This window comes from Oncorhynchus clarkii, chromosome 15 (assembly GCF_045791955.1).
Source record: "Oncorhynchus clarkii lewisi isolate Uvic-CL-2024 chromosome 15, UVic_Ocla_1.0, whole genome shotgun sequence".
Classification (NCBI taxonomy): Eukaryota; Metazoa; Chordata; class Actinopteri; order Salmoniformes; family Salmonidae; genus Oncorhynchus; species Oncorhynchus clarkii.
The window spans coordinates 16,557,186-16,583,263 of record NC_092161.1 but is presented as its reverse complement, the minus strand read 5'-3'; the positions used below and the strand labels follow the sequence as shown (position 1 = coordinate 16,583,263).

Below are 26,078 nucleotides of genomic sequence, written 5' to 3'. Positions count from 1 at the left end.
CTATTTTACCCTCTCTCTATTCTACCCTCTCTCTATATCAACCTTCTCTCTCTCGCTTTCAGTCTTTGTCTCTCTTTTTTCATTGTATCTCTCTACTCTTTTGTTTTCCCATTCTATCCTCTCTCTAATCTACCCTTGCTCTCTGTCATTATTTTCCCTTCTCTCTCTCCATCTATCTCTTCTCTCTCCTATTTTCTTTCTCCCCTCCCACTCTTTCATTCTCGCTCTCTTGTTATCTCTCTCTCCTGCCCTCTCTCTCATTCACTCTCCCTCTATCCCTCTCTCTCTCCTTCCTCTTAGCCATACCCATGTCCTCTCTGATTCAATCCCAGATAATTCCCTTTCTGTGGGATTGGACGATTGCAGCAGGCGAAAGCGAAAGTGAGATTACACTGACCGATTAGTGAACAGGATCGGCTCTACATCATCTGCACACACACACACACACACACACACACACACACACACACACACACACACACACACACACACACACACACACACACACACACACACACACACACACACACACACACATTGTCACACATACACTCATACAAAGCAAATATTCACCATGTGATACAGTACTATAATGTGCATGAGTACACTCACATGCACACACACTCAGAGAGACACACACAAACACTTTGTTTAATTTCCCATCTGTTTAACCCCTGCTCTTTGACCTCTGACCTACAGGGTGATGTCTGATTGGCCACTGGGGGGTGGCTGTCCTCTCGGTCACCAGCTCACCCTCTGAGGCTTATGGGATAGGACGCCCCCCTCCCCACCCGCCCGTAACCTCCCGACCTGTAACCCCAGTGACGACTGTGCCAAATACTGTGCCTGGCGATTGGAGCCCCGGTCCTGACATGGGCAGCCCCGGCTGGGAGGTGGGTGAAGTGAACCAAGCATTAATAGACACATAACATATGTTTTGTTTTGCAGTTTTTACCTTCATATCTGTGTGTGTGTGTATTGTCACTATCTACCTGGTATTTCACACACATTACATAGTAATTGCATCATAACAACCTATTAATTACTTTCTCTGGGATTCATTAAATCAAACTGTTCTATTCAACTTCCATGGTCATCCAACATCTCTTTTCCCCTATCCATCCAGGTGGGTCCGGCAGGGCCGGTGGAGCCCGTGCTGGAGGCCTTGTGTCCAGAGTGTGGTCAGATCCATCGGGCCTGGGAGAACCACCTCTATAACTACCGCCTGGAGGTGGACGATGACCTGGTGTGTCACATCTGCCTGCAGCCCCTGGTCCAGCCCCTAGACACACCCTGCGGACACACCTTCTGTGCCCGCTGCCTCCGCAGCTTCCTCCAGGAACGGGACTTCTGCCCGCTGGACCGGGAGCGGCTACATCTGCAGGTGTGTAGGCGGAGCAGCATCCTGGTACACAAGCTGCTTGACAAGCTGCCTGTGTCCTGTCCCCTGGCCCCGGCCTGCAGCCTCAGCATGCCCCGCTGTGACCTGGAGGCTCACCTCAAACACAGGTAGAGTGGAGTCATGCACACACACACTTACACACCTGAAACACAGGTAGAGTGGAGTCATGCACACACACACTTACACACCTGAAACACAGGTAGAGTGGAGTCATGCACACACACACTTACACACCTCAAACACAGGTAGAGTGGAATCATGCACACACACACTTACACACCTCAAACACAGGTAGAGTGGAGTCATGCACACACACACTTACACACCTCAAACACAGGTAGAGTGGAATCATGCACACACACACTTACACACCTCAAACACAGGTAGAGTGGAGGGTAAGGTTTATGGTTTTAGGTTTAAGGTTTTTTACCCCCCCATAAATACCTTTCTCCCCTCTCTCTCTTGACTCTACTGAAGGACTCTTGATTAGCCTTTGTTAAACATAGAGAGTCTGGGAACATCAAACAAGTGGGGGAAAGGAACCATATTTCGGTAATAGAACCAGCTGAAAATATGCGTTGGTACTTAATGAATATGATGTCAGTTCAGTTGTCATCTGAGACATTATGACAGATGACAGGACTGTATCTGTATGATAAACTGTATCTGGGAAAGTCTACACACTCTAGTTATCAGATTCACATGGAATTGTTGTGCAATTTAAATGTTTAAATATGACACTATTTGTGAAAATATGAAATGTAATTTTAGCTTCCAAATGAGAGATTTGGGTTTTCATAAAGTTAGAGCTCTGCTCAATCAGTGGCCCGCCCCTGTGAAGAGACATGGGTTATAAACTATGAAACACACCCTTCTCTCCCTCCACTATATAAGCCCTTGACGAAAATGTAACCTTCCTGTTCCGAGGACGATAGGACGATGGTCCATACATTGAAAAGGACTAACATGTCAACTACAGAACTAAGCCAACCTCAGCGTGAGCTTTGGTTGTGAATGGTTTGAACTTTGAACTCTTATTCACTAAAGAAGTGAGACATCCTAGCCGTTGAGTTAGCAACAGCAGCTGTAAACGTGGGCTAGGAAAGGACGGACGACCTATCCCGTCTACCGCACAACGACGATACTACAACGTATCCAATTTACCACCAGTGACATTCTTCCGAGGACAGGGAGATCTCTGTTGGCCAACACGGCCAGCATCTACGACTAACCGACCGAAGCGCAGCTCAGAGTAAATATTTATTACATTTTCCTTTTTTAAATGGGCGGTAATTTAGAATGCATAAGATACTGTATTTACGATAGCACAGCTTCTCCCTTTGTTCTTCAGTCTTCCCGCTCTTTCACTCAAACCCAACCCCCTTTTGGGTAACCAGCTGTCATATCTGTTCCGTCCGCTAGGGACGTTTTCCTTTATGACATAATTTGTAATCAAGGTATGATTCATTCTGTGTAGATGTAATTATGTGTAGATGTAATTCTGTGTGATTAGTTAGGTATTTAGTAAATAAATAATTAAACCCAATTTTGTATTGCTGATTCAACTTGTTAGCCAGGGTTCGTGAAGATAACCAAGAGTTTACAACTTTCAGATGAGACTGAAATAAGGTGACGATTAATATTGACTGCTATTGATGTAAAATATTACTAGGTCTTTCAGAGTTTATTCGGAAGATAACAGCTCTATAAACACTCTTTCGTGGTGCCCTGACTTTCTAGTTAATTACATTTACATGATTAGCTCAATCAGGTAATTTTAAGAGAAAGGATTTTATAGAATAGCATGTCATATCACTTAATCCGGCATAGACAAAGACACAACAAAAGATAGTTCCAAACCTCTCTGCCAATAACATCTAGTTTTCAGTTTCCCCCTCCCCACTCAGACCACTCCCAGACAGTCCTAGCAAGAATCTTGATTGAGATATTGCTCTTTGCTAAGAAGCTATTTTGGTTTATTGTTGACCATCTTAATTCAAAACAATCATAGTAAGGTACTTAATTGTTACCCATAAATTATTTGATATTGAGAGAAAAACGGCTGCATTGGACCTCTAAGGTTAGGGCTGACTATGATCAACTGATCCTAGACCTGTTTCTTACAAGCAGCTCCCCACTGGGAGACCACACAGGGATTATTAGGTCCCTGGTCATGTGACTGGGGATTACCAGCCAGTGACTTGGTCATGTGTTGTGTTGTCTGGCCGAGGCTCCATGTCCTCTGACTTTCACCATGCTGGGAAACTTCAACTCCAGAGACCTGTTCAACCACTTTTTCTGTGACACTGCCAAGGGCAACCCCGACCTATGGTGAGTCCGGTGGTAGGGTAATACATCTGGCTGTTCTAGCACCTCTCTAATCGGGTGATCAACCCACAAAGCCTCACACACATAACTCAGTGTGTGTGGTGGTGGGGAACTCAGCAGGCTTGTGGTAGCTGTGAGATGTGTTGATGTGTGTGTAGCTACTATATCCGCGGTGAGGGAGGTCTGCTGTGTAACGTACTAAAGTTGTTTAGATGTCGGGTGAAACAGAGTAGAATCTGGCCTCTAACATGTTATAAATTGATGCTGAACCTTGTAGTGTTTGAATCAGCAATTAGATGAAACGTTGCATTACTGTGTAGAGATGTATCTTACCTATCTAGAGTTCAATGCCTGGGTGCAAGCCTTTCGTCTTCAGCCAACTCATTTGTTGCTGTCCTGACTCCTGCTGTGACACGACAACAACAAAGGATTTGGTTAAAGCTGGAACATACTGGTTACTAGGCTACACTGAACTGTGTGAGGTTCTGGACTGATTCTGGACTAGACCAGAGGAATGCCAACTAAAAACGGATAACTTTTATTTAGCTGAATTCCACATTCTGTAGGTATCCTTAAGGAAATGTTTCAGAGGATATTTACCATAACGAGCTATGGCTAATGAACTGTTGTTAACACTTAACAGGCTTTCTCTGAGTCAGCTGTCTGGGCACGGGACACCCCTCTCTGCCCTGTCCAGCCCTTGGCCCGGTCCACGAAAGCTAAATTCAACTTATTTTTAAGTGCATCCTTTCTTGCTTCCTTCTTCCCTCAAAATCATCACTGATCTGCCTAGGTTGGATTGGTGAAACCAATGAGTGCCAACAATGTCAATCAGTAATTACCTCAATGAATGAATGAAGGGAGTAAGGGAGGATGACTTTCAAAGTGTTTGTACAAAGCCAAAGGCTAGATGTTCACTACACCTTCTCCTTCTCCTCACATGTGTCCATGTGGTTAGTGCCCTCTGCCCCAGCCCTAAAACAGTAATGGAGCTAATTATGGGATGAGATCATGAGAGACAGAATTGGGTGTCTGTCAGCTTGGACATTTAACATTGTTTGTGGTCCTACAGCTGCCTTAAAGTCAGTGGTTGGACACTGCCGCTCCCATTAGATTAGAACAGAAACATGCCAGGGCACTTGGAGCATCCTTCTGAGTGACTGGTCAGAAACATCCCAGGGACCTCTGCCACCAGGGGTTGAGAAACACAGCTCTATTTCAATTCAGTAGGTTTCCTGAAGTTTTCTGTTCTACCTGTTTATGAGCTGAACTCAATGGTGGCAGGTTGTGTATATTTTCATGCATGCAGCATGTGTGTGTGAAATGTAAGCCAGCTCAGTATATGTGCAGCCAGTTGTAATGTTCCCTCTCATTTTTTTCAGCACTGAGCAAATTTCAGGTCTGCTGAGCTCAAACTTGAATGTTTTGAAAATTCAGGCCCACGTTTAGTGTACCCGCTTTAAGTTAGTTTTAACAGTAAAGTAACAGGCTACTGTGGCTATTTGATCATAATGTACCAGAGTGGCCTGCCATCAAAAACAATGGAGAAAATGCATCCCATAACATTTTTATTTTATTTTTAATTTTACCCCTTTTTCTCCCCAATTTCGTGGTATCCAATTGTTGTAGTAGCTACTATCTTGTCTCATCGCTACAACTCCCGTACGGGCTCGGGAGAGACGAAGGTTGAAAGTCATGCGTCCTCCAATACACAACCCAACCAAGCCGCACTGCTTCTTAACACAGCACGCATCCAACCCAGCCGCACCAATGCACCGGAGGAAACACCATGCACCTGGCCACCTTGGTTAGCGCACACTGCGCCCAGCCCGCCACAGGAGTCGCTGGTGCGCGATGAGACAAGGACACCCCTACCAACCAAGCCCTCCCTAACCCGGGCGACGCTAGGCCAATTGTGCGTCGCCCCACGGACCTCCCGGTCGCGGCCGGTTACGACAGAGCCTGGGCGTGAACCCACTGCGCCACCCGAGAGGCCACATCCCATAACATTTTAACATGGAAAAAGCTGTTCTATAAAATAAAATCTATCTTTATTTGTCACACACACCTTGCGGTAGCAGGGAACAGAATCTAGGACTTGGGTGACTGGAGTCTCTGACAATTTTATGGGCTTTCCTCTGACATCGCCTATTATATAGGTCCTGGATTGCAGGAAGCTTGGCCCCAGTAATGTACTGGGCCGTACGCACTACCCTCTGTAGCGTCTTACGGTCAGATGCCGAGAAGTTGCCAGACCAGCCGGTGATGCAACCGGTCAGGATGCTCTCAATGGTGCAGCTGTATAACTTTTTAACATTTGTAAAAAATAATTTACCCCGTTTTCTCCCCAATTTCGTGGTATCCAATTGTTTAGTAGCTACTATCTTGTCTCATCGCTACAACTCCCGTACGGGCTCGGGAGAGACGAAGGTTGAAAGTCATGCGTCCTCCGATACACAACCCAACCAAGCCGCACTGCTTCTTAACACAGTGCGCATTCCAACCCGGAAGCCAGCCGCACCAATGTGTCGGAGCACCGTGCACCTGGTAGCCTTGGCCCGGCCCGCCACAGGAGTCGCTGGTGCGCGATGAGACAAGGATATCCCTCCCTAACCCGGACGAAGCTAGGCCAATTGTGTGTCGCCCCACGGACCTCCCGGTCGCGGCCGGTTACGACAGAGCCTGGGCGCGAACCCAGAGTCTCTGGTGGCACAGCTGGCGCTGCAGTACAGCACCCTTAACCACTAAGGCCCAGCTGTATAGCTTTTTGAGGATCTGGGGACCCATGCCAAATCTTTTCAGTCTCCTGAGGGGGAAAAGGATTTGTCGTGCCCTCTTCACGACTGTCTTGGTGTGTTTTTTTGGGGCGGCAGGTAGCCTGGTGGTTAGAGCGTTGGGCTAGTAACCGAAAGGTTGCTAGATCGAATCCCCAAGCTGTCCTTCTGCCCCTGAACAAGGCAGTTAACCCACTGTTCCTAGGCAGTCATTGTAAAATAATTATTAAATGATAGTTCGTTGGGGATGTGGACAACAAGGAACTTGAAACTCTCAACCCACTCCACTACAGCCCTGTTGATGTTAATGGGGGCCCGTTTGGCCCGCCTTTTCCTGTAGCTCCTTTGTCTTGCTCACATTGAGGGATAGATTGTTGTCCTGGCACCACACTACCAGTTCTCTGACCTCCTCCCTATAGGCTGTCTCATCGTTGTCGGTGATCAGGCCTACCACTGTTGTGTCATCAGCAAACTTAATGATGGTGCTGGAGTCGTGTTTGGCCACACAGTTGTGGGTGAACAGGGAGTACAGGAGGGGACTAAGTATACACGCCTGAGGGGCCTCAGTGTTGAGGATCAGCGTGGCAGATGTGTTGTTGCCTACCCTTACCACCTGGGGGCGGTCCGTCAGGAAGTCCAGGATCCAGTTCCAGAGGGAGGTGTTTAGTCCCAGGGTCCTTAGCTTAGGGATGAGCTTTGTGGGCAGTATGGTGTTGAACGCTTAGCTGTAGTCAATGAACAGCATTATCACATAGGTGTTCCTTTTGTCCAGGTGGGAAAGGGCAGTGTGGAGTGCGATTGAGATTGCATCAGCTGTGGATCTGTTGGGGCGGTATGCCAATTGGAGTGGGTCTAGGGTATCCGCGAGGATGCTGTTGATGTGAGCCATGACCAGCCTTTCAAAGCACTTCATGGCTACCGACGTGAGTGCTACGGGGTGGTAATCATTTAGGCAGGTTACCTTCGCTTCCTTGGGCACAGGGACTATGGTGGTCTGCTTGAAACATGTAGGTATTACAGATTCAGTCAAGGAGAGGTTGAAAATGTCAGTGAAGACACTTGCCAGTTGGTCCGTGCATGCTTTGAGTACTCATCCTGGTAATCTATCTGGCCCCTTGGCTTTGTGAATGTTGACCTGTTTAAAGGTCTTGCTCACATCGGCTACCGAGAGCGTTATCACACAGTCATCCAGAACAGCTGGTGTTCTCATGCGTGCTTCAGTGTTGCTTGCCTCGAAGCAAGCATAAAAGGCATTTAGCTCGTCTGGTGGGCTCGTGTCACTGTGCAGCTCACGTCTGGGTTTGCCTTTGTAGTCCGTAATAGTTTTCAAGTCCTGCCACATCCAACGAGCATCAGAGCCGGTGTAGTAGGATTAAATCTTAATCTTGTACTGACGCTTTGCTTGTTTGATGGTTTGTCTGAGGGTGTAGCGGGATTTCTTATAGGGGTGCGGATTAGTCTCCCGCTCCTTGAAAGCCTTTAGCTCGATGCAGATGTTGCCTGTAATCCATGGCTTCTGGTTGGTATATGTACGTACGGTCGATGTGGGGATGACGTCATCATGCACTTATTGATAAAGCCGATGACTGAGGTGGTATACTCCTCAATGCCATTGGATGAATACCAGAACAAATTCCAGTCTGTGCTAGCAAAACAGTCCTGTAGCGTAGCATCCGAGTCATCTGACCACTTCCGTATTGATTTAGTCACTGGTCCTTCCTGCTTTAGTTTTTGCTTGTAAGCAGGAATCAGGAGGATATAATTATGATCAGATTTGACAAATGGAGGATGGGGTAGAGCTTTGTATGCATCTCTGTGTGTGGAGTAAAGGTGGTCTAGAGTTTTTCCTCTGGTTGCACATGTAACATGCTGGTAAAAATTAGGTAAAACTGATCATTCAGCCTACAGTAGCCGCCAATGTGTGGTGTTCAATGTAGGCCTACATTCCATGGGACTTTGGGGAAAAAAACATGCAGAACTTGACATTAACCTGTTTATCCACTTGTCCTTCAGACAAGGAGGTGACTGAAAATGTTGTTGTGTTGTTTGATGCAAGAAACCACTTTACAAAACAATGCAGCATTATTCCCATACCATTAATACAGATAATCGGACAAATGATGCTACCCTCTGCCTATTGGCTACTTAGCTTATTCAAGCCTGTCTCAAAATACAACACTACTCCTTTAAGACAACAAAAAAAGCTATTTACCTGACTCGCTTTTCAAAGATGCACACGTTTTGTGCTGTTGTAGGAAGCGATCACTCCCCTATTGCTGTCAACAAAGTATTTATACCTGGGCTAATAACTCACTAACTGGCAAAGGATATGAACATATATGTACAAATGTGCACATGCTCACTACATGTAGTTCTTGCTTTGATCTCAAAACAACCGCATCTACTCACGACCCGCTCATGTTGTAAAAACAGTCCAGTTCAAAGTGAATGGCACAGATCCATATATGGAAATGCTTTATTTTCATTTAGGCCTACTGCAGCTCTGATTGGTTATGGCACACCGGTCTGTGTAGAGTACGGGCCTTGAATTGTGCCTGTCAATGCAATAGTATCCTACTCCTATGCGTTCTGCCTACAACAAAATCTCTTGCATAGTTTGTTTTGCATACTAAGTCTTGCATAGTTTGTTTTGTTTTCGGTAAGTTGCATTGAAAGTGGCTAATATTGCGTTGATTCGATCACAATTCCCACATTAAAGGGAAACGTTGATAGTGTTAACTAATGGGGAATACTCTAGAATGTTGAGTGAAGTTCAATCTCGTGCTTCTCACGTGCACAGCTTAGAGGGAACATTGGCCAGTTGTGTAACCTCTGAAATCCCTCTCTCTCTGTGCCCAGGTGTCCGGGGACTCGGTCTCAGCAGACCAATTTACAGGGCCCACCATGTGATCACGGGGAGGAGGGAGCCATGGTGACCAGCCCACCCAGGTCCCCCCGCTCCCTCCAGACGGAGACAGACCTGCGGGAGGAGAGCTCACCCTCGCCCCCTGGTGGCACCGCCAGCAGCAGTGTTCCCATGTGGATTGATGAGCCTGGACTGGACAACCCTGCCTTTGAGGAAAGCACTGAGGAGGACAGTGAGTAAGAGCAATAACTGTGTACATGTGTGCGTGTGCGCGTGTGTGTGTGTATTACTAACCTCTCTCTCTCTGTGTAGGTGTGGTAGGGTTGGAGTGTGTGGTGCCCAGGGTAAAGCGACCCCTCAGTAACCCCTGCATCCACCTCCTCCGTACCGCCAGCTCCGCCTCCTCAGGATGGGACTGCCCCGAGTCCCCGCCCCTCTCCGCAGAAGAAGGTATGATATCACTTCCTCCATCTGACTTGCTTTCCTTAACCTTCCTCTCTAAATGAATCTAAACATTCATAATTATAAGAGATTGATGTGCTTCCATGTCCATGTTGTGTGAAGGTTGTGTGAAGCTGCCGTCCATTCCAGAGGGTGAGATCACCACCATCGAGGTCCACCGCTCCAACCCCTATGTAGAACTTGGCATCAGCATCGTCGGGGGCAACGAGACGCCTCTTATCAACGTGGTGATCCAGGAAGTTTACCGTGACGGGGTCATTGCTCGAGATGGCAGGCTTCTGGCCGGAGACCAGATACTACAGGTGAGGGTCCTACATGGCTGTAATCTTTCTTCTATCTCCACTCTTCCTCTTCCTAACCACTTTACCCCCCTTTCCTCATTCTCTATTATCCTCCTCTCTTAAAGGGACACTTCAGGATTTTGGCATTGAAGCCCTTTATCTACTTTCCTAGAGTCAGATGAACTCATGGATACCATTTTTAAGTTTCTGCGTGCAGTTTGAAGGAAGTTGCTAACTAGCGTTAGCACAATTGCTAACTGGTGTTAGCGCAATGACTGGAAGTCTATGGTAACTGCTAGCATGCTAGTAGATGCAATCAGAGATACATTTGAGGAGATGGGAAACGCTATTGGAATTGTATTAACGGCCATTATGTACTTTGCCTATGCGTCGTCCATGGACCAGTGCATTCTGGGAGATTCTGGGACAGGGAGAGCTTGAGTGAATGGGGGTCAATTAAGCACTAGCTCTAAAACTCAAATGTAGCATGAATTTAGTATACCATTACATATATTTTCTGAGATGTGAGATAGTTCACTTGTTCTCTGTAATATTGTATAGCTTTGCCATCGTGACTTTACATACTTTCGAGGAAAATAGGCAGGTTTCTCGATCCTGACTTTGAGAAGGGATTGCGTGACGATTAGCTTAGGAACCACGTGGCGTAGCAAGACATCGTGAATGCAATTGGTCAACGGTCTGCTAGGTGAGACGTTATACGTTCCTCCATTCATTGCCCATTGGGATTCCTATCTCCTCCTTTCTCTAATATATCTAATGCAGTGACTGGTAGTCTATGGTACCTACTAGGATGGTAGTAGATACCATAGACTTCCAGTCATTGCGCTAATGCTAGTTAGCATTGGCTTGCAAAATTACCTCTAACTTCCTTTTTACTGGACACAGAGACATAAAAATGGTACCATGAGTTCATCTGACCCTGGGGAAGTAGATAAAGGGCCTCATTGCTAAAATCCCCAAATATCCCTTTCAGTGCTCTCTCTCCCCCTTCCTAGGTCAACAGTGTAGACATCAGCAACGTGCCCCATAACTTTGCCCGCTCCACGTTTGCACGCCCCTGTGCCATGCTACAGCTCACTGTCCTGAGAGAGCGCCGCTGTGCCTCTCGCCCGCCCCCTTTCACCACCCGTTCTGTGCCTCACGCCCCCTGCTCCACCCCAGAGAGCACCCCATCCAGCCCTGTCAGCCTGAGGATCACCCTGCACAAGCGGGACTCGTCAGAGCAGCTGGGCATCAAGCTGGTGCGCAGGACGGACGAGGTGGGGGTGTTTGTGTTAGACCTGCTAGACGGCGGCCTGGCGGCCAAGGACGGGAGGCTGTGTAGTAACGACCGCGTGCTGGCGGTCAATGAACAGGACATACGCCACGGCACGCCTGAACAGGCTGCTCAGATCATACAGGTAAGACTTTGGTTTAAACAGTGTTTCTGAAACGGTGAGTTGGGACAGTTTTTCTTGGCTTCGAGTTCTTAGGAAACTATGCAGTATTTTGTTTTTTATGTATTATTTCTTACATTGTTACCCCAGGAAATCTTAAGTCTTATTACATACAGCTGGGAAGAACTATTGAATATAAGAGAAACGTCAACTTACCAACATTACAACCAGTAATACAACTTTCCCGAAGCGCATCCCCTGTTCGGACCACCACCCAGGACAATGGATCTAATTCCAGTAGTCAACCCAAAACAACGGCGCCGCAGAAGGGGTAGACGAAGCGGCCACCTGGTCGGGCTCCGTAGACATATACATCTCCCACCCACCACTCCCGAGTATACTACTAGCCAATGTCCAGTCTCTTGTCAACAAGGTAGACTAAATTTGAGCAAGGGTTGCCTTCCAGAGAGACATCAGAGATTGTAACATTCTCTGTTTCACAGAAACATGGTTCTCTCGGGATATGTTGTCAGTTCAGCCACCGGGCTCTCCATGCATCGCGCCGACAGAGATAAACACCTCTCTGGGAAGAGGAAGGGCGGTGGTGTATGCTTCATGATTAACGACTCATGGTGTAATCATAACAACATACAGGAACTCAAGTCCTTCTGCTCACTGACCTGGAATTCCTTACAATAAAATGCTGGCCATTTTACCTACCAAGAGAATTCTCATCAGTTATAGTCACAGCTGTGTACATTCCTTGATGGACACCAAGATGGCCATCAAGGAACTTCATTGAACTATATGCAAACTGGAAACCATATATCCTTAGGCTGCATTTATTGTAGCTCGGGATTTTAACAAAGTAAATTTGAGAACAAAGCTACCTAAATTCTACCAGCATATTGATTGTGCAACGCGCATGGGCAATGCCCTCGCCCACTGCTACTCTAACTTCCAAATGGATACAAATCCCTCCACCTCACTCCTTTCGGCAAATCTGACCACGGCGCCATCTTGCTCCTACCGTTTTATAGGCAGAAACTCAAACAGGACGTACCAGTGACGAGAACCATTCAACGCTGGTCTGACCAATTTGAAGCCACGCTTCAAGATTGTTTTGATCACGCGGACTGGAATATGTTCCAGTCAGCCTCAGAGAACAACATCGACCTACACGCTGATTCTGTGAGTGCGTTTATAAAGAAGTGCATTGGAGATGTTGTACCCAGTGTGACTATTAAAACCTACCCTAACCAGAAACCGTGGATGGATGGCGGCATTCGCGCAAAACTGAAAGCGTGATCCACCGCATTTAACCATGGAAAGAGGTCTGAGAATATGAGTGAATATAAACAGTGTAGTTATTCCCTCTGCGTGGCAATCAAACAAGCGAAGTGCCAGCACAGGGACAAGGTGGAATTGCAATTCAACGGCTCAGACACAAGACATATGTGGCAGGGTCTACAGGAAATCACAGACTACAAATAGAAAGCCATGGACACCGACGTCACGCTTCTAGACAAACTAAACACCTTCTTTGCCCGCTTTGAGGATATACAGTGCCACCGTCGCGACCCACCAACAAGGACTGCACCCCCCCCCCCCCCCCCCCTCCCCTCTCCTTCTCTGTGGCTGACGTGAGTAAAACATTTAAACGTGTTAACCCTCGCAGGGCTGCTAGCCGCATCCTCAGGGCATGCGAAGACCAGCTGGCTGGTGTGTTTACGGACATATTCAGTCGCTCCCTATCCCAGTCTGTTGTCCCCACATGCTTCAAGATGGCTACCATTGTTCCTGTACCCAAGAAGGCAAAGATAACTGAACTAAATGACTACCACCCCATAGCACTCACTGTTGTCATCATGAAGTGCTTTGAGAGACTAGTCAATGATCATATCACCTCCACCTTAACAGCCACCCTAAACCCACTTCAGTTTGCATACCGCCCCAACAGGTCCACAGAAGACGCTATCGCTATCGCCATCACACTGCAAACTGCTCTAGCCCATCAGGACAAAAGGAATACCTATGTAAGAATGCTGTTCATTGACTACTGCTCGGCATTCAACATAGTACCCTCCAAGCTCATCATCAAGCTGGAGGCCCTGGATCTCAACCCAGCCCTGTGCAATTGGGACCTGGACTTTCTGACGGGCCGCCCCCAGATGGTGACGGTAGGAAACAACATCTCCACTTTGCTGACCCTCAACACTGGGGCCCCACATGGGTGCGTGCTCAGCCCCCCCCCCCCTGTACTCCCTGTTCACCAACGACTGCGTGGCCATGCACACCTCCAACTCAATCATCAAGTTTGCAGATGACACAACAGTAGTGGGCTTGATTACCAACAACGACGAGACGGCCTACAGGGAGGAGGTGAGGGCACTCGGAGTGTGGTGTCAGGAAAACAACCTCTCACTCAACGTCAACAAAATAAAGCAGATGATCATGGACTTCAGGAAACAGCAGAGGGAGCATCCCCCTATCCACATAAATGGACAGCAGTGGAGAAGGTGGAAAGTGTTAAGTTCATCAGCGTACACATCACAGACAAACACAGACAGTGTGGTGAAGAAGGAGCAACAGCACCTCTTCAACCTCAGGAGGCTGAAGAAATGTCGCTTGTCACCCAAAACGCTTACAAACCTTTACAGATGCACAACCAAGAGCATCCAGTCGGGCTGTTTTACAGCCTGGTACGGCAACTGTACCACCCTCACCTGCAAGGCTCTCCAGAGGGTGGTGTGGTCTGCAAAACGTATCACCGGGGGCACACTACCTGCCCTACATGGCACCTACAGCACCTGAGGTCACAGGAAGGCCAAAAAGATCATCAAGGACATCAACTACCTGAGCCACTGCCTTTTCACACTGCTACCTTCCAGAAGACGAGGTCAGTACAGGTGCATCAAAGCTGGGAATGAGAGACTGAAAAACAGCTTCTATCTCAAGGCCATCAGACTGCTAAACAGCAATCACTAACTCAGAGAGGCTGCTGCCGAAACTGAGACTCTATCCCTGGCCACTTTAATAAATGGATCACTAGTCGCTTTATACAATGCCACTCTAAATAATGCCACTTTAATAATGTTTACATACAGTATCTTACATTACTCAAATCACATGTATATACTGTATTTTATTCATAATGTTTACATCTTACATTACTCATATTTTATACCATATATTGCACCTTGCCTACATCGCTCATACATATACTAATATATTCTCATTCGCCCCTTTAGATTTGTGTATACTAGGTAGTTGTTGGGGATTGTTAGATTACTTGTTAGATATTACTGCACTGTCGGAACTAGAAGCACAAGCATTTCGCTACACTCGCATTAACATCTGCTAACCATGTGTATGTGACAAATAAAATGTGATTTGATTTGATGGCCAATCCTTCTCTCTTTCCCTGTCGACTACAGGCCAGCGGCGAGAGAGTTTTTCTACTGATTGGCCGGCCCAGTAAGCCTACCCCTCCACCAAGCTCCACTTCCAACAGAGACCTGTACTGCCATGACCACTTCCTCCCCAATCACCACCACCACCACCACAGCTTCTCCCCCAGCCCCAGCCCAGTGCCTACCTGTGCCCACCTGGCTCGCTCCAGCACCCACAGAGTGAGTACACACACCTGAAGGGAGTGTGTGTGTCTGACTGTGTCTATTAATGTGTATCTTTGTATACTGACCTCTCTTATCGTGTGTGTGTGTGTGTGTGTGTGTGTGTGTGTGTGTGTGTGTGTGTGTGTGTGTGTGTGTAGGACCTGTCCCAGTGTGTGACCTGTAAGGAGAAACACATCACTGTTAAGAAGGAGCCTCATGAGTCTCTGGGTATGACCGTGGCCGGGGGGCGGGGCAGCAAGAGTGGCGAGCTGCCCATCTTTGTGACCAGCGTCCAACCACACGGCTGCCTGTCACGTGATGGACGAATCAAACGAGGTGAGTAATGACTCACATCCCCCAGTGGGAGCTTCTGATATTATTCTCAAGGCCTAATTCAAGTTGTCAGTTTTTGGTTTGGCTTTCTTCCTGTGCTCATTATCTGTTCAGCTGAAGTCTCAGAGGTCAGTGTCTCTCAGGATTATTTGTCCCTAACTAACTGTTCTACTCTGTCCTTTTTGTCCCTCCCTCTGTTTCACCCTCTCTCACTCCTACACGCACGCACGCACACACGCACACACACTCTCTCTCTCTCTCTCTCTCTCTCTCTCTCTCTCTCTCTCTCTCTCTCTCTCTCTCTCTCTCATTCTCTCATTCTCTCATTCTCTCCAGGTGACATCCTCCTGAGTATCAATGGCCAGGACCTGACCTACCTGAGCCACAGTGAGGCGGTGGGCACCCTGAAGGCCAGCGCAGCATCGCCCTCCGTCCAGCTGAGGGCGCTGGAGGTCAGCATGGTGGAGGAGCCAGGCCAGGTTCAGAGCCCCGAGGACCAGCTGTTTCCCCCACATCATCACACACACAACTCAGACTACGACTCCTCCTGGTCCCCTTCTTGGGTCTTGTGGCTCGGCCTGCCCAGGTACAGAGAATATAACCCTCACACACACACACACACACACCTGTTTGGGTTGGACTCACTTGGGGTGTTTGGGATATTGGGAGTTTGTGTGAAAGTATTGCTGTGACTTATTTAGTGGTTTCATGTTAGTGTAGGTGAAGCTGAGGAGAGGAAGACCTTTTAGACTATTGAAGGCCACCTGAAGTCATCCAGGGAGATTGTGTTTGAGTGTGTGAGGTATTAGAATATGTATTTCGTTTCATGTGTCAGTATTATGTGTGTGTGTGTTATGTAAGGAGGTCCATACGGGGGATTATGTTTGTGTGTGTGTTGTCCTGAACTGTGCTGTAGTGTGGATTATCAACTGAGAGGCATGTGGTGACATCCCCAATGTCTCTCCATAATTCCTCCTTCTGAGACTGGTGCAGAGAGCAGCCTCAAACTCACCCTCTTTTTTCTTACGCTCTCTCCTTTTCTTCTGCTGTCTTTCTTTGTTTCTCTCCCTCCCTCTGAATCACCCTTACTCTATTGCTTTCTTTCCCTCCCTATCTGTCTCTCTGTTTCCTCCCTCCTTTTCTGTCTTTCTCTTGCCCTCCTTCCCCATTTCTCTCCCTGCTCCTCCCGCTATCTTCCCCCCCTGTCTCTCGCCCTCTCACTAAAACACTGGCTCATTCTCTCCGTCCATCTCTCTCCCTTTGTATTCTCTCTCTCTCAGCTACCTTCACAGTAGCCATGAGATTGTTCTGCGTAGAAGTCACCCTGGGAGCTGGGGCTTCAGCATTGTCGGGGGATACGAGGAAAACCATAGCAACCAGGCATTCTTCATCAAGACCATTGTCCTTGGAACGCCTGCATACTACGATGGCCGCCTCAAGTAAGCCTTCAGTCATGTTGTTGGGTTGTGAGCATATAGACACATTTCCGTTCTCTGTAAGTTAATTGTCAATAAAGTACATCTTATATTATCTTACACATACACTGTATTAGGTACACCCATCTAGTACCGGTTCGGACCCCCCTTTGCCTCCAGAACAGTCTGAATCCTTCTGGGCATGGAAACATTGCTCAATTGGTGTCAAGGGACTTAACATGAGCCATGAAAACATTCCCCACACCATTACACCACCCTGTACTATGCCTGCTGCATATGCCAAATCCTGACTCTGCCGTCAGCATGATGCAACAGGAACTAGGATTCCTTGGACCAGGTGATATTTTTCCATTCCTCAATTGTCCAGTGTTGGTGATCTTGTGCCCACTGGAGCCTCTTCTTTTAGTTTTTAGCTGATAGGAGTGGAACCCGGTGTGGTCGTCTGCTGCAGTAGGACTGATGAGTTGTGTGTTCCGAGATGCCGTTCTGAACACCACTGTTGTACTGTGCCGTTATTTGCCTGTTTTGGCTCGCCTATTAGCTTGTCCGATTCTTGCCATTCTCCTTCTACCTCTCGTCAATAAGCTGTTTTTGCCCACAGGACTGACTGGATGTTTTTTGTTTGTCTCATCATTCTCGGTAAACCCTAGACACTATCGTGTGTCAAAAGACCAGGGGGCCGGCCATTTCTGAGATACTGGAACCGGAGCGCCTGACATGATCATACCACTCTCAAAATCGCTTAGGTCAATAGTTTTGCCCATTATAACATTCAATCAAACAGTAACTGAATTCCTTGGTGCCTGTCTGCCTACTTTAAATAGCAAGCCATGGCCATGTGACTCACTGTCTGTTGGAGCAAACCATTTTCATGAACAAGGGGTGGGTGTACATAATAAACTGGTGTATTTCTGTATGTGGTCCATCCATTTTGATGTGCCCCTCTGTGTCCCCTCTGTTCCCTAGGTGTGGGGACATGATAGTGGCGGTTAATGGACTGTCTACGGCTGGTATGAGCCACTCAGCCCTGGTACCCATGCTGAAGGAGCAGCGTAGCAGAGTGGCTCTCACCGTGGTCTCCTGGCCTGGCAGCCTGGCATAGCATCATGCCATACTGAAATTACTGTAGACTGGATCTAACCAGGCTATGGCGCCAAATCATACCATACTGAAATTGTTTTAGATTGGACCTACTGTAACCTGGGCCAAATTACAGACTTCATCAAACCAGGCTAGAGGAAAATCACTTGATACTAGGGCGGACTGTCAGCCCCACAAACAGACTGTGTTCCTATGGTCATGTTATCGGGACTGTATCTGTTCAAGGACAGTACATCGTCTCTGGACTGCAGTTGAATATACCAAGGGTGTGTTCAGGTGGCCGCAACAGATGGAAATTCATTGCATAGAACAGAAGAGTCTCTGCCATGTAATGATTTAGATCAGCTCTAGGCCATGTATTTCTGTCTGAAACGTTGCTAAGGTCATCAGGAGAAAAATGGGATAAAACGTTTTCACCTACTCGCTCCAACTGAATAAACCCAAGGCCTTACTCTGGGGGCCCAAGTCCCCTGGACACAGCGTTAGGCCTCATCACCATGACGACCCAGCCATCAGCTCCCTAGGGTTTACTTGTGGATTCTGCCATTTGATAAATATTTTCCACAGAGAGCATTTGGAGTCAGTTCTTACCTACATCTGCCTGGCCCCACACCTTCATACTGAAGGAGGAAAACACTGCTAGTGGAATCATTTCAGCACCTGGATGTGTTCAGAAGTGGTAATACAGATTGCAAATCCTGATGACTGGGTTCTTTGTGAATTATTTCTATGAAGTTGCTCTGCCGTTTCGTTGGGTTATCCCTGTGCTGCGAGGTTTTATGGTATTTTCACACCACTGGCTCTGGCAAACAGGCTACACTGGGCAGTCTGTGGGTCCGGTAGTGGTACTCTTCCTTTCGGCAGGGTTAATACCTGCCTGGCACCCAAACAAAATCTTTAACAATACCATGACAAGTTCCATTGGATTCTGTACAAACTATTGGAGTGGTGCATTGCAAGCACACCGATGCAATTTGTTCACCGTCACCAACCCGCCTACAGATTGGCCATTTGTGATCAGGTAGATCTAGTGGCCGCTTGAAAGGTAGTCGGCGGCTAGAACAGGTGGGACCACTAGCCACTCAGGGCTAGTGGTCCCACCTGGCTCCCACAAGGCTGATAGTAGTTTCCTCAGTTTCTGGGATGCCACATGTCCTACTTATTCAACTTCTAGTCTATCAAATAAGCCAGTCAATGTGTCTACCAAATTCACTCAATCACTTCCTTGGAGAAAAAATTTAAAAAAAAACTGCTGGAGAAGACATATTTTGGGCCCAGTTCTCACACTTCCCAGGATGGACCCGACTTGATAATATGCTTTGAAAGTGAATCATGTGCGACACCATTGGGTATTTGTAAAGTGTCATAGTGCATTACATAACCATTAAAAGACAAGGAGCCAGCCATGCATTGGTGAGGATTTATTAGATAAGTGTTTGATACATAACTGAAATTCAGCTCTTGAAAACTAACTAAACAAAAACAGCTTGACAAGTAGCAAAGAATAGGTTCCTGTTCCACAGGTTTCAGATTTACACCCCCATGGTTCTGATGGACCAGTCCAGGTCAGAGTAGCCCAAGCTGGTATTATGATGTAGAGTAGCCCAAGCTGGTGTTATGGAGTTGGTCAGCCAGTCTGCTGGTCTCAGCCAGTCTGCTGGTCTCAGCCTGTGTAGAGGCTGGCCCCAACGGCTTGTTCTTTTTAGGACACACCTTCTGCAAAAGGAAAAAGTAGTGGATTATAATACTACATGTTGGGATGCTACTTTTCCACCATATACCCAACAATACCAGCGTTCACCTGCAGCTTTTTCCTTTCTGGGTCATGAGCCACTCGGTGCCGTCTCAAACTCTCCTAAGGAATATAAAAACATTTTGTTTTACACCAAATATTCCACTTAGACAGATTGAGTTCTGCAAAACTATTTGCGAAGTGACAGGATACCATATTGTAACTGGAGCCTTGTCCCATGAGTTCACCTGCATAGCGAAGCGCTTGCCACAGCCTTCGTGGGTACAGGAGAAAGCCCGCTTGCCCTCATGGTCTGACACAACGTGGTTCTCCAGGTTGAAGTGGGTGGTGAAGGTCTTCTCACACCCAGCGGCGGAGCACCGGAACACCCTCTTGGGCGCACCGGAGTGGACCCGCAGCTGGTGCAGCTTCAAAAACCACGCCCCCAGGAACATCCTACTGCAGCTATCACACTGTAGCTTGACTGAACACACAACCGGTGAAGACTTTACAATCGGATCCGTTTTAAATCCATATAATATTTAGGACCATGTGAGAGGGGTTCACAAGACAATGCAAAGGGATGAGTTGCAGCATGGTCAAGAGGGTGGCAGTGTTGGAGGGCCTACATACTTCTGTGCACAGCCTTCCTGTGCTTCTGATACTCTGACCAAGTCTTCCCCTGGAATGGACAGTCCTCCACAGCACAGGGGTAACCTGGGAAAGAGAAATGGCTAGATAAAACATCCACAGGACCTCTGATCAGACTTGTGGGTATGTGGCATGTGTAGGGCTCACCTTGGTGTACTTTCTCATGGCGCTTCAGTTGTCCGGGAGCTGCAAATTCTCTCTTACAGCCCTCAAAGATACACCTATGGGAAAGGGTCAGAGTTCAGCCTGATGTGGTAGAGTCCACATTCTCTTGTAGAGGCCAGTGTGTTATACTTACTGAAAGGGCAGCAGTTGTGTGTGTTTAATCTTGTGTGTTTTGAGTTGGTTCTTCTTATTGAACTCCATCCCACAGTGCACATGGTCACACTAGAACATAATTTACAAACCTTTGAATGAAAATTAGCATGCGGACCATTTGTCTTAGTCCAACATTGCCTTCACTATTCCTTCAGCCACACCTGGAGGTGGAAGTCGAGGAATCTGACCTTTACCCATCAACTGGGTGATGAATGTGAACCTCGGTTTAGCCTGAGTCATGAAAATATGGTGGTGCCGTCAACCATGTAGGCAATGCCATGCAGATAAAAGTAGCTTGTCTGTCGAATATTGATTCATTTTTTCCCCCCACTTACTCTGCATGATGTCTGGTGTTGGTCATTCAGCTGGTTGAAATTAGACAAACTGCAGGAAAATATTATTACACAGGCAAAACGCAGGTCTACTTCTGTGGCAAGATGTCTGCCTATGACCGAAGGCAAGTGCACAAGACTACATGCACACATACTAACAGATGTTGACATAGTTTAGAGCATGGGCTTCAGTGCTGGTGCTCTAAATAAACCTCACATTTCAAGCAGCAGTAGAGTAAAGTCAAATGTAATTTCATTAAACATTCTGGCTTAAGGAAAATGGCCACGATTTTTGCAGGGCTTTGTTTCAGACTAAACCAAGTGGTATCAGTGATTCATTGGGTGCGTCAAAGTCTGACTTCGGTTTAGCCAACCTTATAGTGCTTCTCCTGGTGCTGGTGAACGCGAGCCATGTGATTCTTCATGCTGGCATGTGTGACAAAGGCCTCGGAGCATCCTGCAGACTGACACCTGCAGACGCACAGAAACAGGAGTGACCGGAGGGAAGGTTGGAAGAGCAATAATGAATTGCATGACTCCTAGCACAATGGTTTAGCGCTCCTACTCGAGTTGATTCAGAAACATTTGGTTCAAACCCATTTACAACTAACCCGTAGCTTTGGTGCTAGTCTTTACTTTAGCCAACTGACTGTCTGCCAAATCATTTGGAAAGGCAACAATGAGACATTGTTGAAGGCAGGAACAGCCATACAGGCTCGTACACAGCCGATCATTAACCGTGAACCATTGCCCTATAGGATAGTGAAGCTTCATACTCACGTGTATGGCTTCTCTCCACTGTGGCTCAGCCCGTGTCTGGTGAGCTGGTAGCGGGTACAAAAGCTCTTGTCACAGTTCTCGCACGAGAAGGGTTTCTGTCAAAGAGAAACGTGACCAAGTAACAAAACACAATAATACGTGTTTCTGACCGCAGACATTCATTCACGTTCAGTTCACTTACGTCAATAGGTTTCTGATTAACAGAAATTATAAATTCAGTACATAGGATCTGATCTGGACCATCTGTTAAAAGATGCCAGCTGGGAAGGATAGGTACTCACCAAACCTGTGTGCTTGCAAAGATGGGCATCTAATTTCCATGATTTATTGAAGGTGGCATTGCAGTTGACAAAAGAACAAATAAAGCTTCTTTGGACTTGAATCCTTTCCCCCATCTTTAATTGTACAGATGACAGTGTTTTGATAACGAAAAACCAATAGGTCAGGTCGTTTACCGGCCTACATGGGTTAACACCTGAGGACTATATATTTTATTGGGCGATACCACTGTTGGATAATACAGGGGTGTTTCAATCCACGCAATGGAAAGTGAACAAAATAGAAAGCAAAGTCTGGCTCTGTAATAGCCTAAATTAATTTCAGGCCTAAGTACTATTATTATTTTGGTGAAATATTGATGATTTATAAATTAATATTGGACACCTGCTTCATGATTTTATTCAACCATCACTCTACATTTGAACGTAGTTTTAGTTCCTGATTGGAGGAGGTTGGAACAGTGAATTGCTGTGCATTGACGCACACCTGACTTTAAAACAGCATATAGCAAGGTACTGTAAATCGTAGACTGATTATTTGATCTGGTTATGGCATATGTGAGAGCATGGGCAGCACAATTGAGGCCATCTCCATTTTGAAGTAGTCCATTTTCTTCTTCTACTACTTCTATGAGTTGGTAAAGAAACTGAAATGCTGTATACTGCCACCTGAAATGTATTGTTTGAACAGGTATAAAGTCAAGGTTGGCGATTTACTGCCACCTGCAGTTATGGAATGTTTGCTCATGAGTATAATTCATTGGCCGATCCCACTGATCTGGATGGAATTATGTGATCCTTCCTTAACTCATAGAAGGTCCCACCCAGTTGACTACTTACAAAATGGTGAACGTCCAATGGCACTGCCCATGACACAACCGGCTTTTGGGCATTCGAGTCCTCTATCAATCTCCATGGGTTAATTAATGACGCACTATGCAGAAATCGCTCCGCCATTTCCTGGTTGCTAAAATTCAAACAGTTCACATAATTCCAGTTTATGTGACAAAACAAGCAAGTATGGTGTAGAGAACCATTGTACCGTCTAAACTGCTGTGAAATATATTTTATAGAACCCAAAATATTGTACTTTCAACTGTTTGAAGCTGGTGTACAGAATTGAAAGTACAAGACAGAAATAGCACACAGAGAACAGCTCTACCACTTCTTAGACTTGCTTTCAATGAGATTGACAGATTTATAACCCACATTTCTATGTGTCATCCAAAAAGTTACATATTGCAGCTTTAAACTTACATTCATGGCCTACTATGAAATAGGCTACTGCTTGAGATTGAGGCAAAATAGCCTCTTGCAAATGGATGTGATTGGGTTTCTGGCTCTGATATCCAAGACCTAGATTAGTCCTAACTGTTATTGGTGAATTCAATAGACTAGACTAGTCATTGATCATTTTTACTGAACAGCAGTTGTTGCAATTCAGGTCTTTGAGCTTGCCTGTCTCTGATTGATTGTAGGCTTTAAAACTGTCATGCAGGCTCCTGACACTATGCATCGCTATCTTCTGTCTGTGGTGTGTGTGTGTGCGCGATTGTAGTCTGAGCTGAGCGACTGTCTGTCTCCAGTCTTCACATACCCGTTACATTTATAGCCCTAATCGTGATCTTATCAACCTCCTCCATATTGTTCTATGATAGGTGTGATTTAGTCACAACCCAGTCTTCATTCTCCTGCTCTGTCCCAATGTGATGCTCTTCAAACCTGACTCCTCCAATCCTGTTGACAGTTCAACCCACTCCCAATTCTATGACACTGCTCTTTATTTAGACTTAATTGGATTAACAGTATACTATGTTTCCACAAGGATACTTTAGTTGTGAATTCAGGAAAGCTTGACACAAATCAGAAAACAAAATAGAAAATCTTCAATCCAATGTGGTGTGTACATTACCTAACGACTAGAGACCAACTACCATTCACGTACCATGATCTGGTGTGAAATCTTAGAATGGCTTCTCTGAATGAGGCGTATTGAGAACCCTAGGGCGGTACCTCTGCTCCCTCCACGCTTCAGGTTACCCGGCCTCTGTCGGCCGCCATCGTTATCAGCCTTTCCACCTCCACGTCTGGTCCCCGACTGTCCCAATCCCTTCACTGACAGGGGTCTGTATCTGTGTATGGCCATGGTCTACACTGATAACCACTCCTGGCAAGTGAAGGTGGAAGAAAGACCCTATCTGTCCACTATCACCTAGAAGCATACAGTGCATTATGTGTAATCAGGCCAGAGACAAAGAAAGAGAACTGAGAGAGATGAAATTAGCAGGGTTGAGAGAACATGAAATCATTGTGAATTGAAAGAGAGAGACACAGTCTGATGTCTGTTGATATATCATCCCATATGACTTCTGCTCTCCACCGTCCACCAGTGGTGTGTGTTTGTGAGGCTTCTGCTCTCCACCGTCCACCAGTGGTGTGTGTTTGTGAGGCTTCTGCTCTCCACCGTCCACCAGTGGTGTGTGTTTGTGAGGCTTCTGCTCTCCACCGTTCACCAGTGGTGTGTGTTTGTGAGGCTTCTACTCTCCACCGTCCACCAGTGGTGTGTGTTTGTGAGGCTTCTGCTCTCCACCGTTCACCAGTGGTGTGTGTTTGTGTGGTTAATATGTGACAGACAGGGTCGATATGGCTGCTCTGGGCTGATGGCTGAGTTGACAGCCTCAATCTGTATGTCAAATGTGTGTGATTAAGGAGCACATAGTAATCCACTGCTTTTACACACAAGTCCCGTTCCACGCTCTCTCTCTCCTCACTCACTGTCTCTCAGACTGTTTACTTTTTCCTCCTTCAATCAGTAACTCCCATGAGTCAGCGCTCCAGATGAAAGCCTGTTCTGTCTGTGACAGCAGATTCACACACACAGCATATGTTTGACTATTCTTGTGGGGACATAACATGTATTTCCAATCAAAATCCTATTTCACGTAACACTAACACTAAACCTAACCCTTAAACCTAAAATAGCCTTTGTCCTCGTGGGGACCTGTGAAATGTCCCCATGAGGGAGAATTTTCCTTGTTTTAGTATCCTTGTGGGGATTTGCAGTACCCACATGGATAGTAATACAAGCCCACAGTTTCTGGAAGTTTCCTTATTTCTCTCACACTATTTGTCATATCCTTGTATATTCTATCTGGCAGGACTGATATCACTACGAGGAAAGAAAGATAGGTGAAACAGTAGGTCCCAACACCATACTGTTATCTGTACAACACCCAGGCCTCAATGTAGTCTATATTGATCAATAAGCAGGGATTTGGATGTGCCTTGCTGATTGATCACATTGATTTTGGGTTCATGTGTAACACCAGCTTGTGTTCGTTCAGCTTGTTGGAGACTTATTACGCCAGTTTGATAAGGCAGGTGTCTGTACCTTCTGCCCTTAGGGAGACAGCTAAGGATAACAGAGGGTTATACCGCCTCCCGAGACCCAGCAATTTATTTTTGTTCTCTAGTGGACATTTGTTTTAAGTCCGTATCTCTGAGGCCATACATGACACTGTATTAAGTCCGTATCTCTGAGGCCATACATGCCACTGTATTAAGTCCGTATCTCTGAGGCCATACATGACACTGTATTAAGTCCGTATCTCTGAGGCCATACATGACACTGTATTAAGTCCGTATCTCTGAGGCCATACATGACACTGTATTAAGTCCGTATCTCTGAGGCCATACATGACACTGTATTAAGTCCGTATCTCTGAGGCCATACATGCCACTGTATTAAGTCCGTATCTCTGAGGCCATACATGCCACTGTATTAAGTCCGTATCTCTGAGGCCATACATGACACTGTATTAAGTCCGTATCTCTGAGGCCATACATGCCACTGTATTAAGTCCGTATCTCTGAGGCCATACATGCCACTGTATTAAGTCCGTATCTCTGAGGCCATACATGACACTGTATTAAGTCCGTATCTCTGAGGCCATACATGACACTGTATTAAGTCCGTATCTCTGAGGCCAT

At 46.5% G+C, this 26,078-nt stretch overlaps 2 protein-coding genes across 2 annotated transcripts in view; one reads left to right on the top strand and one right to left on the bottom strand.

Moving 5' to 3' along the window:
* LOC139366972 (ligand of Numb protein X 2-like) overlaps positions 1–23,170 on the top strand; it is a 38,685-nt gene extending 15,515 nt beyond the window's left edge. The window contains exons 3-13 of the mRNA XM_071104787.1: positions 700–893; positions 1,127–1,509; positions 9,364–9,602; positions 9,683–9,820; positions 9,935–10,134; positions 11,130–11,534; positions 14,948–15,142; positions 15,286–15,463; positions 15,797–16,046; positions 16,741–16,899; positions 17,863–23,170. Coding sequence (XP_070960888.1) covers positions 873–893; positions 1,127–1,509; positions 9,364–9,602; positions 9,683–9,820; positions 9,935–10,134; positions 11,130–11,534; positions 14,948–15,142; positions 15,286–15,463; positions 15,797–16,046; positions 16,741–16,899; positions 17,863–17,998 — 2,304 coding nt within the window. The 5' untranslated portion in view covers positions 700–872 and the 3' untranslated portion in view covers positions 17,999–23,170. The remainder of the gene's footprint in view (positions 1–699; positions 894–1,126; positions 1,510–9,363; positions 9,603–9,682; positions 9,821–9,934; positions 10,135–11,129; positions 11,535–14,947; positions 15,143–15,285; positions 15,464–15,796; positions 16,047–16,740; positions 16,900–17,862) is intronic.
* LOC139366974 (general transcription factor IIIA, b) lies at positions 19,585–22,205 on the bottom strand. The gene is made up of 9 exons (XM_071104789.1): positions 22,092–22,205; positions 21,811–21,905; positions 21,405–21,501; positions 20,679–20,767; positions 20,528–20,601; positions 20,363–20,446; positions 19,978–20,213; positions 19,799–19,852; positions 19,585–19,713 (listed from the first exon to the last, which is right to left on the bottom strand). Exons 1-9 carry the CDS (start codon positions 22,203–22,205, stop codon positions 19,585–19,587), a joined length of 972 nt encoding a protein of 323 aa, XP_070960890.1.
* Positions 23,171–26,078: the final 2,908 nt, after the last annotated feature.